This window comes from Bidens hawaiensis, unplaced genomic scaffold (genome assembly GCF_021521415.1).
Source record: "Bidens hawaiensis isolate Kalapana, Puna unplaced genomic scaffold, B.hawaiensis_p1.1 tig00012467_1, whole genome shotgun sequence".
Taxonomy (NCBI): domain Eukaryota; kingdom Viridiplantae; phylum Streptophyta; class Magnoliopsida; order Asterales; family Asteraceae; genus Bidens; species Bidens hawaiensis.
This window is the reverse complement of record NW_027492017.1, coordinates 120,399-136,368: the sequence shown is the minus strand read 5'-3', so window position 1 is coordinate 136,368 and position 15,970 is coordinate 120,399. Positions and strand designations below refer to the sequence as shown.

The 15,970-nt window shown below is 37.5% G+C and overlaps 1 protein-coding gene across 1 annotated transcript; it reads right to left on the bottom strand.

Moving 5' to 3' along the window:
- Positions 1 to 10,917: 10,917 nt before the first annotated feature.
- Positions 10,918 to 12,074, bottom strand: LOC143541071 (putative late blight resistance protein homolog R1A-10). Its single transcript, XM_077033982.1, has 2 exons — positions 11,246 to 12,074; positions 10,918 to 11,174 (listed from the first exon to the last, which is right to left on the bottom strand). Exons 1-2 carry the CDS (start codon positions 12,016 to 12,018, stop codon positions 10,931 to 10,933), a joined length of 1,017 nt encoding a protein of 338 aa, XP_076890097.1. The 5' UTR covers positions 12,019 to 12,074; the 3' UTR covers positions 10,918 to 10,930.
- Between the last annotated feature and the right edge of the window lie 3,896 nt (positions 12,075 to 15,970).

Below are 15,970 nucleotides of genomic sequence, written 5' to 3'. Positions count from 1 at the left end.
CATAGTATTTCCAAGGTATCCTTACCTTAAAACGCAAAAAGTAGATTTTCATTGTGTTTTATGGATTACAAGATTAACTTGGATCCCGTTGTTTCAAATCCCTTAAAGGTTGCGTTTATTTCGGGTTTGTAGCCAACTTAGGAAACGAGAAATTATAAAATGACCATTTGACAAAAAGATTCCAAGAATCGAAGGTGATTTACTTACCTGGGATGGTTGAGTTATAATGCTCGTTTTCTAGGCCACAAATCGTGTTATAAATGTCAATACTTTAAGTAGTCGAATGCGAGCGTTCCGGTCGCCATCCTAATTTTCGGTGTTAAAACAATAGAACTACGGTGATTTCGTGGACTAGTGTTTTGACATGACGTTGTATCTCGATTTATTGTGTTATTATCGTTATTTGAGTCGAAAACATGAAAAAGTTTCGGTGGTTCGTACACATGTTTAGACTCCAATATGTTGTTTTATAAAACTTTTTAGTGTTGGAATATCAAGTCATGGTGGTTCATGCACGATTTTTCCAACTCTATAAATCTCAAAATCTCAAAATCTCAAATTTTTAAGCTTTAAATTCTCAAAAAAAAAACCATTTACTATTGTTTTCGGTTTTGTTATTTATAAACAAAGTTTTGTATTTTATCTAACACTAACATCTTCTCCATACTAACTCTAGGATTCACAAATCAAAAATCGAAATCTTATTTTATACACCTTTATATTCATTTCCTTTTTACCCAAAAACTTATCCCATTTTCTTTATAATTTTTAGCATGCCTCCGCTAAGACGCCAACCGCGCAAGAACTCCACTCGACATATGGCCGCCATCATCGCCAAGCAAATGGCCGATGTGATTCCCGAACTAATAACCCAAATACAAGCAAACCAACCCGCACCTGTTGTTGCACCTATTGAGCCCAAACCCGCATCCTACCTGCATAAACAATTTACTAGTGCCAACCCATCCGAATTCTATGGAACCAACTGTGCGACTACGTTGTTGCAGTGGTTCGAATCTGTGGAGAATGTGTTTTTACACAGCGAATGCCCCGAAGCGAAAAAGACAAACTTCGCTTCAAGCATGTTTAGGGGAACCGCCCTAACATGGTGGGGTAGTGTCATGCACCTCCAAGGTACGGATGTGGCCATGGCTCTTCCATGGGCCGAGCTCAAGGCGTTGATGAAGAAAAAATTCTGTCCTAAACACGAGCTCCAAATGCTTGAGGTAGAATTTTGGGACCTAAAACAAGAAGGTGGTGATAACGCCGCTTACTCGCTTCGTTTCCACGAGCTAAGCGTTCTTGTACCTCACTTGGTCACCCCAACCGGACGTGAAATTGACAAATATATTGAGGGTTTACCGATGAAAATCTGGGACTCAGTCATGAGTAGCAAACCCGCGAACCTTGAGGAAGCCATCACGTTAGCCGGTTGGCTATCGGAAAATCACGTGAAGGAGGGTACCCTAAACCTCAAGAAAACAATAGAGAAAGCCAAAACCGAGCCCTCTCCCCAAGCCAAGATTGAACCCGCACCACAAGCTATAAATTACTCCAACTCCTCCCGACACAACAACAACAAGAAGAAACCCAAGACTAATTACCGAAACTTTGCCGTCACCCAACCTCATCCACCACAACAAGCCCAAACTCTTCCCCAAAACCGAAAACCTTATATTGGTAACTCCCCACTATGTAACACTTGCCAACTTCACCACCCAACGAACTCGCCGTGTCGCCATTGTACAATTTGTAACCGATTAGGTCACTTCCCCAACACATGCCGATCCACCCAACGAAACCAACCCAACCAACCTAACCCACCAACCCAACCGAGAAACTTTCCCCAAAATGCCCAAAACCGCTATGCACCATACCCATCAAACCAACCCCAACAACCCCGAGCTTGCTTTAATTGTGGTGATCCCAACCATTTCCGCCAAAATTGCCCACGTTTAACTTTTGCCAACCAAGCTCAAACCGTAACCATAGCATACTACCAAACACAAGCTTACCAAGTTCAAACTTACCAACCCCAAATTCCCCAACTCAATGCACCACTCATCCAACCCATCCAAACATTCCAAGCACCACCTCCACCTCCACAACAAGCACATCAAGTCAACCATGGTAATCAAGGGGGGGGGGGGCGTTTATGATGAATGCAAATCAAGCTCGAGTGGCAAACGATGTTGTGAACGGTATGTTTTTGGTGAACTATCATTTGGCTTCTATTTTATTTGATACCGGTGCCGATAGAAGTTTTATTTCTTTGAAATTTGAGTCGAAACTTGCGATGCCTCGAACTAAGCTTTCCCGACCGTTCTCTGTTGAAGTCGCCAATGGCAATTCTATTACCATCAATTCCGTTGTCCGCGATTGCTCTCTTATTCTTTCTAAGCATAAATTCTCCATTGATCTCATCTAGATGCAAATGGGTAGCTTTGATGTCATAGTAGGCATGGATTGGTTGTCTTTGCACCGTGCCGAAGTCGTTTGTTTTGATAAATTCATTCGCATTCCGCTTGTCAACGGCAAGGTTCTTAAGGTCTTTGGAAACACAACGTCTCGAAGGCTAAATCTCATGTCGTGTGCTCAATCACAAAAGTACTTACGCAAAAAGTACGTTCCGTTTTTAGCTCTCTCGGTGACAAAAGACAAAAAGGAAATGAAGATCCAAGATATTCCTATTGTTCGTGATTTCCTTGATGTCTTTCCCGATGATGTTACCGGTCTTCCTCCCGTTCGTCCGATTGAATTCCAAATCGATCTTGTGCCCGGCGCGATGCCCGTGGCCAAAGCTCCTTATCGTCTAGCCCCGTCGGAAATGCAAGAACTATCAAACCAACTCGAAGAACTTTCCGATAAAGGCTTCATTCGTCCAAGCTCTTCTCCTTGGGGCGCTCCTGTTCTCTTCGTGAAAAAGAAGGATGGTTCGTTTCGTATGAGCATCGATTATCGAGAACTCAACAAACTTACTATTAAAAATCGTTATCCATTGCCACGTATCGACGACTTATTCGACCAACTTCAAGGCGCAACTTGTTTCTCCAAAATTGATCTTCGATCGGGTTATCATCAATTGCGTGTTCACGAAGAAGACATTCCAAAAACCGCTTTCCGTACTCGATATGGATATTTCGAATTTTTGGTTATGCCCTTCGGGTTAACAAATGCACCCGCGGTGTTTATGGACCTCATGAACCGCGTTTGTAAACCATTCCTTGATAAATTCGTTATTGTCTTTATTGATGATATCCTTATCTTCTCTAAATCCAAAGCCGAACATGAACATCATTTGCGTTCCATTCTCGAGCTCCTTAGAAACGAACAACTCTATGCCAAATGTGAATTTTGGCTCGAGGAAGTTCAATTTTTGGGACATATCGTAAACGACAAAGGTATTCATGTTGATCCCGCTAAAATTGAGGCTGTTAAGGATTGGAAAACTCCAACGACTCCCACGGAAATTCAATCCTTCCTCGGTTTGGCCAGATATTATCGGCGTTTCATTCGGAATTTTTCCAAGATCTCTTTGCCTCTTACCTCTCTCACCCATAAGGGACAACCCTTCGATTTGGGTTCGAAGCAAGAGGAAGCCTTTTGTACTCTCAAGGACATGCTTTGCAATGCTCCTATTCTAACTCTTCCCGATGGAAACGATGATTTTGTTGTATTTTGTGATGCATCCCATCAAGGACTTGGTTGTGTTCTCATGCAACGAGGTCAAGTCATCGCATACGCATCAAGGCAACTTAAGGTCAACGAGAAGAACTATACGACTCACGATCTCGAACTTGGTGCCGTCGTTTTCGCTCTCAAAATATGGAGACATTACCTTTATGGAACAAAATGTGTGGTTTTTACCGATCATAAAAGCCTTCAACACATTTTTGACCAAAAAGATCTCAACATGAGACAACGACGATGGGCCGAATTAATTAGTGATTACAACTGCGAGATTCGCTACCACCCCGGTAAAGCGAATGTTGTCGCCGACGCCCTAAGTCGAAAGGTTAATGTTAAATCCGTTCTGCTTCTAAGAGTCATTGTTCAAACCGATCTTTAAATTCGTATCTTTCAAGCTCAACGCACCTCCGTTGAAGAAGGTAACATGTATGACGAAATGTCATGTGGAGCCGAACTTCAACTCAAAACCAAACCCGATGGTCTTTTGTATTTTCTCAATCGTTTGTGGGTTCCCGATCGCGATTACCTTCGTACTTGTATTCTCGACGAAGCTCATAATTCGCACTATTCCGTTCATCCTGGTGCGGATAAGATGTACTTCGATCTTCGTGCTACCTTTTGGTGGCCGGGTATGAAAAAGGACGTAGCGTTGTTTGTATCTAAATGTCTTACTTGCTCGAAAGTCAAAGCCGAACATCAAAGACCTTTTGGTCTACTCGAGCAACCACCGATTCCCGTTTGGAAATGGGAAGACATTGCTATGGACTTTATCACCAAATTACCCAAAACCCAAAAAGGCAACGATAGCATTTGGGTGATCATCGATCGATTAACCAAATCTGCTCATTTCATTCCGATCCGCGAGAAGTATTCTGTCGAGCAGCTTGCTCAAATCTATGTTCGGGAAATCGTGTGCCGCCACGGTTTGCCATTGTCTATCATCTCCGACCGCGATGCCCGTTTTACCTCTCAATTTTTGGCGTTCACTTCAAGAAGCTTTGGGAACACGTCTCGATCTTAGCACCACTTATCATCCTCAAACGGACTGTCAATCCGAACGTACAATCCAAACACTCGAGGATATGCTACGAGCATGTGTTCTTGATTTCGGTGGGAATTGGGATTCTCATCTTCCGTTCATCGAGTTCTCCTACAACAATAGCTACCACTCTAGCATTGATGTGGCTCCTTTTCAAGCTCTTTACGGTCGTAAATGTCGTTCCCCGATTTGTTGGAACGAAATCGGTGAAGCTCAAATCACGGGACCCGAAATGGTCCAAGAAGCCACCGACGTCATTGATCAAATCCGTAAAAATCTCCTAACCGCTAGAAATCGTCAAAAGAGTTACGCCGACAAACCGCGAAAACCGATCGAATTTAATGTTAACGATCTTGTCCTTCTAAAAGTATCTCCTTGGAAGGGGGTAGTCCGTTTTGGAAAGAAGGGTAAACTAGCTCCTCGTTTCGTTGGTCCTTTTAAAATTCTTGAGCGTGTTGGGAAAGTAGCGTATCGACTTGAACTACCGCAAGAACTTGCCGGTGTTCATCCGACATTTCATGTTTCGAATCTCAAAAAGTGCCTAGCCGAGGGTAATCTTCATATACCCCTCGATGAAGTTCATGTTGATGAGTCTTTGATTATGGTTGAACGACCCGTTGAGATTATGGATCGCAACGAGAAGAAAACCAAGCGTAGTCGTATTCGGTTAGTAAAAGTTCGTTGGGAATCACGGCGTGGCGCGGAGTTTACTTGGGAGCGAGAAGACGCAATGAAAGAGAAGTATCCACATTTGTTTGCATCGTTGTCTTCATCTTAATTCCGGAACGAAATTTCCTAAAGTAGGGAATACTGTGACATTCGTCAATTTCGGGTCACTTTTGTTATGTAAACCCGACCCGTTTGTAACCCGAACATTTCAAATATATAAAATATTGGATCTTGTCATTTAAAATATATAAAATATATAAAATATTGTTTTTTTTTATATTATGCATTGTTTGACCATTTAAACATACCCATTTTTATGCAAACCATAAAAGAATATTTATACCCAATCCTTCACTCTTTCCCTATATATACACACCCATCTTCTTCATTTTACTCTTGCTACATCTCCAAAAAACTCTCTCAAAACTCCATAGATTCAAGGTTGTTATTTCTTATGTATTCTTGAAGTTTTGACTTCTCAAGTCAAACTAACTATAGTCTTTCATTCTAACTTGTTCATCTAACATTACTAACTCTTGAATATGGTGGTACAACATATATATAATACACACCCTTTGTTTCCTTTATTTGTTACTTCACCGACTCTGGTTGGTTAAGTTTCGAATGTCATAAGATAAGGCTTCATGGAGGACTTCGTGTTCTTGATATATATTACACACACATAACTTATTATACATATCACTTATGACTAACTTCTAACCCTTTAGTTTGTTCATCTTATTTACAAGTTCCATGGTGTGGGTTTGTATAAGACTAACCTCGGTTTAACCGAAACTAGTCCAAACTGGAAACCGAACTTTTGTTTACTAGTTTTGTTAAAATAGTTGTTTAAACATGTTTATTGCTAGATTTGAGTTTCAAAAATCATTTTTACAAGTTCTTTGATATTAAGCATATGGAATCCATCTATGAACTCGTTGGGAGATGGAAACCGAACTAAACCGAAACTTTTGATTAAAAGACTTGTAGTTAACTTTTTTTGTTGTAAAATTTAAGTTTTCTTCATTTATAAACCAATATACAAGTTCTATGATATTTGGGCATGTAGAAACCATCTATGAACTATTTGTGAGATGGAGACCGAACCAAACCGAACTATACCGACTTTTACTCGCTTAAGACACACAAGTGTGTTTTTAGCTATCAAGACTTGTATATTTCTTTAAAAAATAGTTTACAAACTGATTTTAATTATTTTCTTAAGTACTTGGAATAGTTGGATCCAACTTGATCTCATAACATAGTTTGGACCGACAAATCCGAACACTCGCTTAACGTGCGTTGTTAGTTCTGAACAATAGATCTACATACTTGGTTAAGTGTTAGTATGTTTTAATGAGTTATCTCATAACAATTAATATTTTGGAAAGTTGACTTTGGGTTTGACCATTTGTCAAGACCCGAACCGACAACCCGAACACTCATTAAAAACCCGTTTTAGTATCTTTAGCCTAATGAAACTTGCATTTTAGCATTTTCCCCACCTTATTACTTAACATTGGTTAAGTAAATATTAAGGTTAGATACTTTAACCCGGTTTTGAGCAAACTTACATTTTTTAAAAGGGTTATTATTATAAATTCTTAAATAGTTACATTTTAAACCTTGAACTTTAATTGATTAGTTTTTGCAACAATTATTTTATTTAAAGATCTTCAAGACAACCTTTCTAAATCAAAGACTTTCTTTTATTTAGGCTTCATACGTTAAACTCGTCGTTCGGCAAATCTCCAAATAATCAATCTTTCAAGTTTATTACTTGAACGTGAGTAACTTCATACCCCGTTTTCTATCTTTTATTTTGGGGGTGACATTTCAACTTATCTAAACTAAATGTTTTAAACTTGGGTCTTAAACCACAAACGTTGTTGTATACCTTACTTGAATAATTGCTCGATTTGGTGTTCTGTGCTTATTTGACTATGTGTTTATCGCTTTTGGATGGTGGAACTATAAATCCTAGACCATTTGGCAACCCCTCATGGCAAGGTGTCGTTAACGTAATGCAATTAACGATAACTATAAAATCCTAAACTATTTGGCAACCCCTTATAGTTGGGTGTCGCTAACTTGTTAGCGATAACTATTTATCCAAGTTTATAGCTATTGTTTATGGTTTTGTATACTAGTTTTGTGGCTTTTCATACTATATATCTATTGTTCAAACTTATGAATTGCTCACCAACCTTTGTGTTGATAAACTTTATTTTATGAAATGTTACAGGTTTGCATCTAGGTTGATTATGGAGTTCGGTGAAGAAAACGTCACAAATACCGTTAGGATATTAGCAAAAATGAACAATATTTGATTTGCTATATTTTGTTATATTTTGTTGTATTTGAGTTATGAATATTTGGTAATGTGACATTTTCGATGTTGTGAAATGAAATGAGTTTGTTAAATATTGTCGCTTTAAATAGTGTCATGCGCTTATAAGCAATCGTTGCACCCCGGCATGTTCCGCCGCCTTTGGTCGGGGTGTGACAGTTATACCGGTGATTATGGTGATGGCCGTGGAATAGAACAAGCTGTGCACACAGTATTGACAAGAGCATTAGAACGAGTTGTGCACACATTATCATCCAACAATAATAATTCGAGTTGTGCACACATTATCATCCAACAATAATAATAACCAACTATCTTATAATATAAACATACAATTATATTTATAAAAGAATAAAAATTAAAATATAAAAATAACAATAACCACATTACAAAAAAACTAAAAGAGAACGGTATAAAAAAATTATCAACATAATTTGCTTACATGTCAATTTTTGACACATAGGCAGTTCATGTTAACGTATTTAATTTTATGTGTATGTCACATAAGCAAAAAAAACATAAGTTATATCACATTTATGGTCAAAATTAGCATGTGGAGGGACTTTAACATGCAAAAATTTGTTAGGGACTTTTATGAGCAAAAAGAGAAAGTAAGTTGGTTTTTTATGACATTTTCCAAAAAACAAATTATGTTCTGAAGGTTATTGTGGATATGTTCATTTTCTAGGTAAAAGGTCCTCCACCAACCTTACGGGAATCATATTGATTAAACCACCGAAAGATTGGGTATGAACATCAATTTACTCTTTTCTTTGATGGTAAACTTGCTAAGGGCGCATGACAAATAACAAGCCGCCAATGATATGACACTGGTTGTCACCACTTACGAGGTCGCTTAACCCTTGTTTGAAATACTTAAGTTATAAAACGGTGATGGATCTTTATTAAATGTACGACATCATAATTAATAAATTAATATTAGGAAATATATGTTGACACTACAAATAAAAAGCTATTTAATGGCACGTAAAAAGTGTAACGAGAAGTCAAAGAAGAGCCACTAAAGAACCCTATCGGAATGAGTGACACACAAAAAAATGTCACTAGAAGCGCCGCCACTGAAGCCTTTTTAGTGGCACTTTTTCGTCTGTCACTATAAACTTTTGGGCTGTTAGTGGGACTTTTTCCGTCTGCCGAAGGATTTGAGACTAGTGACACTTTTCTCATCTGTCACTAGAAACTTTAGACTTCTAGTGACACTTTTTTGTGTTGTCGCTACAAACTTTTGAACCTTTAGTGACACCTTTTTCTACCACTAAACCTTGAAGTTTTAGTGACTACAATTCTTTGGTCTTTAATGACACTCTTTTTGCACTTACGAACTTTTGAGCTTTGGCGCAATTGTTTTTACTACCACCACAAATTTTTGGAATCTTAGCGGCATCTTGTAGCAGATACCAATCACAATCCAAACACATACCAAATCACATACCAAATGTCTAATAAGTCTCAAATCAGTTAACATATCAAACATATAAAAAGGAAAGTAACAATAATTTGAATTAAAAATGAAATTCACCACGCACGTTAACATCTTTCACTATCTTCAATCTTTATGCAAGATACCTAATGAGAAAAATAAAGATTATTTAATATGTAAACAGTATGGACACTAACTTGTGTAACCAGGTTAACTATTAACCTAAAACTGATAATAACTTAACAAAATCAACCATAACAACATTGGCCTTGTTTAGGGATACAAATGAGCCTCGCCTCGCAAGCTTTTAAAATCGGCTCATGAAAAAGCTCGATCGGGCCGAGCCTAAACGAGCCCGAGCCTAAAAATAAGATTGTTTAATAAACGAGTCTGAGCTTCATTTGTTAAGCTCGAGCCGGCTCACGAAACTAAACAAGCCTAGCCTTTTTATAATATGTGTGTGTATTCAATTATATATATATATAATTATTTAATTATTATTTATAATAATAATAATAATAATAATAATAATAATAAATGTTCGGTAACCGGTTAGGATTTGTACCTCGAGTTACATACCAATCGGCAATCGCATAAAACAAATTACCATTATTATTTCATGAAGATGATACTTGGTTAACCGAAGAAATAGTACCCGGTACCAAAAACATATAAAGTAATGTGAACAAATGTTAAGACACAGATTTGTAACTATTAAAGAAAAAACAATAGTTTATGAACTAGGGAGATAAATCAAATGTACCATTATTTGCTAAAACCAGGGCTTTAGGTAACTGAATTTTGGAAGTGATAAAGGTTACAAATCTACAACTCTGACGGACAAAGAAGTTACGTACCGATGATCCTATCCAATTTTGTTTGTCGGTTTAATCTTTAGATAGACACTCGGTTTTTCCAGAGAATTTCACTGACGGTTCTTTATCTTCGTTGACGGGTAATGTCAAAGGAATCCATTCCATTCCTTTATTCCATTCCGAGTCTTTTAAAAACAGTTTCAGCCTCACGCCCCTAAGATAAGGGAAGCCCCATGCGTGGACTTTCAAGAAATAGTTTCCTTCACTATGTTGCTCTTCCTGAATTTCCATTGCAGATCTTTGTGCATTAAGGCTACTCCTATTTACTTCAATCACCTCCAATGTTGAAACCTTCCCGAGATCCTTTGGGATACTGTCGAGTTCTAAACAACGATGAACCACCAAACGTTGTAATCTTGGGAAATTGTCCCTTGAGCAAACCCATTGCTTTATGTTCAGATCATGCAATTTCAAGACCTTGAGTTTCTGAAACTCAGCATCACCGGTCTCCCATATTTCTCCAACGCATGCATGAAATTTCAATTTTAGAACTTCCAGGTTAGGCAGCCATGCAAAGGTCCACATCTCTTTCCAATCAATCCCAGTATTTGACAAAGTCAATTTCTTAAGCTTTTCAGGAAACATAATAGGATTGCATGATCTCGTTGCTTTAGGGTACGAAAATGTATTAAGTAACTTCAGTTTTTGAAGGCGCGCCAAAGGGTCTAAATTTGGAAATTCTAGATTGCCTAGCAATGATATTAAGGGTCCACAAAACCCAAGCTTCCTAAGATTGGGAGTCCTTGAAAATATATTGTGGCAAGATCTAGGACTTACTTGGGATAAGGTTTGAAGGCTAGCCAATGCACTGGGACTAGGACAACCATCCTTCTGTATCACTTGCTCCATACTCTTCTTTGAGGATATTACGAGCATTTGCAGGTTGATAAGGTTAGATATTGATACACATGGATTTCATCATGCGCTTGAATGGCTAGGTATCTCAGATTAATCATATGTACTGCATCTAAGGGGAATACTGAGATAAGAATAGACTCTAGATCCAAGATCTTAAGAAATCGGTATGTGTCGATATGAATTGATCCACCCTCTTGAAGAGATTTTCCTAGCTCCAATGGAAAGCAAAGCATTGATGATAGCATGCCACACCTGCACATACTTTGGTTAGTAATTAATTTTTAGAGTATTTAGTAAGTTCATGTAGAAACACGTGTTAGTACCTATAATTGTTTGATAGAAAAGTTTCTTCCTCCGCTTTTCTCAAACAAAAATCATGCAACAAGTCATGGATGCGACATGTTTTAACTTGGCCATCAGATTTTATTCTTTGAGTCATCAGCAGGCTTCTCTTGATTAAATCCATCAAGAAAACATCTGCAACATCCTCCAACATTCCGCTTCCGGTTTCATGTATGAATCCTTGAGCAATCCATAGCCAAGTTAGCTTTGTCACGGGTATTTCATAGTCCTCAGGAAATGCTCCAAAAAAGAGAAAACACGGTCTTAAGTGGGAAGGCATATGGTTGTAGCTTAAAGCCAGCGAGTCTATGTATTGTCTTGGATCACTAACCATAAATGAGCGGAGACTTGCAGCAATTTGTTCCCACCAGGTGGCTGAAAGATTGTTCTTCACCAGACCAGCAGCTATAACAATTGCAAGTGGCAAGCCTTCACATTTTCTGTTTATCACCAGTCCAAATTCCTCTAATCCACGAGGGCATATTCCCATTCTAAACACCGTCTTCTTAAATATGTCCCAGCTTTCAAGTCCAGTACGAAGACGTAAAACATGAGCAGGTTTTGCAGACGGTACATGTAAACTCACTTCAATGTCACGGCAAGTAAATATTACCCGGCTTCCGGTTTTGTCATCTGGGAAATACATTTTGAGATCGTCCCAAACCCAACCATCCCAGATATCATCAAAGACCACCAAATATTTACGACCTTTCAATTTTCTGTATAACTTTTCCCCCAATTGGTGCTCGTTCATTTCATGTAATTCGTCTGTAATAACATTGTTAAAAGAGCTTAATGTGCCAAGTAACAAATCTTCAAACGTATACTTAATTAATTCATGGTTGTATAGTGTTCTAGCCAAAGTCGTCTTTTCAAGCCCAGCCATTCCTGTAATTGAGATAACCTGAAATTTCTTTGCAGAAGTTTCAGTAAGTTGATGAAGTAGTGTTTCTATTTCATTATCAAAACCCACCACAGATTTTTCTTCCTCTACATTTGAGTTAAATCTGATATTACAGAGTTGTTCACAAATAACTATCATCTTATCAAATCGTCCTTTTCCCAGCATATATGGATCAAGAACCGTCATATCTGCCATGAAATGTCGTACATTACCGCTGAGCGTATCAAAATAATATACTCCGTAACATGTTATCTTGTATCACATGACTCGTCAATGTCTCGCCATGCCTATACAAAACTTTGCTTGCCACCGCGTCTTCCATTTCTTTCAGTAAAGCTAGCACTTCCTCATTTTCATACCCTACCATCATGTCTTTGAGGTAATTCATCAGATCATCAACTGGTTCGGTCTTCGTTCTCTTGGCATCTGGTGCTTCTTCCTCTTCTAAGATGTCAAATGCCGCATAGCGTAGGATTAATTTCGTTCTGAGAAGACGGAAAACATCCGCCATAGTTCTCTCTCCAGGTCGATAAGATAACTATGTCAGGTTATGGTAGTGATATTGTTGTCATGGAACAAAGATCAAGCATTCAAGTTAACTGACTTGACTGATTGTCAATGGATTGTGATTAAGAATAATACTTTATTTGCTTTCTAATCAGAGTTTCTTTCTACTGCAACAGAAAAGATGGAAAATTACTGAAACTTCAACTAATCAACTTTCATGAATGCTATTTTAAGCAATAACATATGCAGGTGTCAAACACCGACTGTATTCCGATCTTAACACACATTTAGAGCAATCCAATGTTTTGATCAATCAATTATACACACAGTATGCACAGTATGTTACTCACAAATTAGTGATTTAGGTAATTGGATTTCATACAGTTTACAAATCTACAATGAAATATTAAAACAAGGATAGTAAAATACAGTATATTTGCAACAGAATATTTGAGCGGATTCATAAGAACTCACCTCCGATGATGATGATTAACGGAACCTGATCATTGCTGTTGAAGAAACTACGCACCACCCCTGAAGTCAACGAAGGCAGAAGCTTCGATGATTGTCTGTCTTTTTTCTTTGAACGGCCAACTAAGTAACGCCGGGTACCCCGTACGCGGCCCCCATTGGCTAAAGGTAGCCCGAGCCGGCCACTAGTCCGGACGGACGTAGCCCCTAGCGGTCCACCTGTTGAGGGATTCACCGAATAAAACCCGACCCCCACGCCCGCCAAACGGCACGACAGCGAGGAGCCGGTAAAACCGGGTGAGATCAGGACTCGAACCTTGGCAAGCCAGGGTCATCCCTCATATCTCTCATATAAGTTGGTGGTAGTAAGGTTTGATCCCCCTACCTCTCACTTATAAAGTGAGTGCTCTACCATTAAGCCACAACCAACTTATGATAATTGTCTGTCTACATGTTAGTTTATTATTATATAATTAGCTAGTAGTTACACTTTTGATTATTTAATTATTATAATATACTTATCAATTAACTTTAGGTGAGTTGAAAGATTATAATATACTTTACACGTGTCAACCAAAGTTGAAAGATTTTTTTTTATTTATTTTTTCTTTTTTTCTCTTTGGCCCCTCATGGATGTTCATCCTTAAATTAGATACTTATCTATTGACGAAATGTAAAACTTCCTAGCTGATTTAAGCCAGGCTTTTCTTCTTTATTATATATACAAATTTAAGAAGACTCATTTGAAAGTGTTCCCGAGTCAAGTTCAAGTAAAATAAAATAAAAGAAACGGGTTGGAAAGTTTTTCTTCTTTCTTTTATATAATTTTCTCGTTCTCTTTTTCTTTTCTTTCTTCTCACTTTTCTTTTAATTTGGAAAGAAAAACTTTTTCTTTTATTTCTTTTTTCCTTTACATATTTTTTTTATATTTCTTCTCTTAAATAAATATCTAGAACACAACAAATTATGATTTTCATTTCCTTCCTTTCCAACAAAAACTCAGGAAAACAACTCCTTTTTTATTTTCTTCACTTTCTTTTTCTTTTTTCTCTTAAATGAGACTCAGGAACACAAAGAAAATCATTATCGGAAACCCAAATCATGAAAATCTTAAAGTTTCACTCTTAACTGATTTTTTTTCACCAATTCATTATAATTATATTTAAAGTTTAAAAGATATTGGTGTTGGTATTATCATATAGTCAGATACGGTTTCAGTATTCGCTTTTGGATCTCTATCGATGTAAAATTCCACCGCAACACGTGGGTACGTTGCTATATATTAAATATTATATACAACTATTTTGTAAAAAACAAAATGATATATTAAGTAAAAAAAAGCATTAAAAAGATAAATACATAAATAAACATCACATCATGTTTGTGAAAATAGAGATAATATTATATGTGGCCAGACAGAAGTCCTCCGTATATGGTAGTAAGCAATTATTTCGTCTTGACTTTCATCCACATCCACAGCAACGATCAGATTCCATCTTCATTGGAGGTGAGTACTTCAATCACAGATGCTGTTGCAAATCTAAGGTTTTAAGCACCATTATTTATGCATGTTAGATTTTACAATTCCAATTTCAAGGTTTGTCATATTTTCTTGAACTAGGAACACGAAAAATTATGCAAAACAAGCGCTATGATTTTAATAATATATATGCTTTTATAAGTGAGATATATAAAGTATGATTTAGTAAGATATGCTTGTATAAAACTTTTATAATAATTAAATCAATAAAAACATCAATCTTAATCTTCCTATATATACCTTTGACTATATATGGTATTAAGAAAACAAAAAAAAATGTATATGAGTAGCTTGAACAAGTCCAAGATCTAATCACAACAGCTAGACAAAATAATTAACTTTTGCATATTCCTCAGATCAGGAAATAAGAACCATGGCTGATGCTCTTGGTCTATACATAAAGCAAGCAATTCAACACTATGTGACATTTAATCTCTCATGTGGCCAAAAAGCACTAGATTCCAAGAGAATGATGACTGAAGCTTTTGATGGCCTCATGAATCACCTTAGAGACATGATGGCAGGGTATGAAACTGAGGAAGTGCTAGCTTTAATGAAAAAAGTGGAACGCCTGGTGGCTAGCGAAGCTTGGTATGCGCATATCGGAGACAGGCAGGCTTTACTTATAAAGCAGGTTAATAAAGAATGGAGTAGTCGTTTAAAAAGAAGATCGGAAAAGATGCTTGTTATTTGCGAACAACTATGTAACATCAGATATAATTCAGATGTAGAGAAAGAAGAAGCCGTGGTGGGATTTGATGAAGAAGTAGATATACTACTTGATCAACTTCTGGAAGTACTTCTACTAAGCAGCTTCAGATTATCTCAATTACAGGAGTGGCTGGGCTCGGAAAGACGACTTTGGCTAGAACACTATACAGCCATGAATTGATTAAGTATAGGTTTGACTTTCGGTTGTGGACTACTGTTTCTCAAGTACATCAGATGAAAGATTTGTTACTTGGCTTGTTAAGCTCTTTTAGCAATGTTCTTACAAATGAATTATACGAATTGAGAGAGCACCAGTTGGGGGAAAAGTTATACCAAAAATTAAAAGGTCGTAAATATTTGGTGGTCTTCGATGATATCTGGGATTGTAGGGTCTGGAGCGATCTTAAAATGTATTTTCCAGATGACAAAACCGGAAGCCGGGTAATATTTACAAGCCGTGACATAGATGTGAGTTTACATGTACAGTCGGCAAGACCTGTTCATGTTTTACGTCTTCGTACTGAAACTGAAAGTTGGGGCATATTTCAGAAAAAGGTGTTTAGAATGGGAATA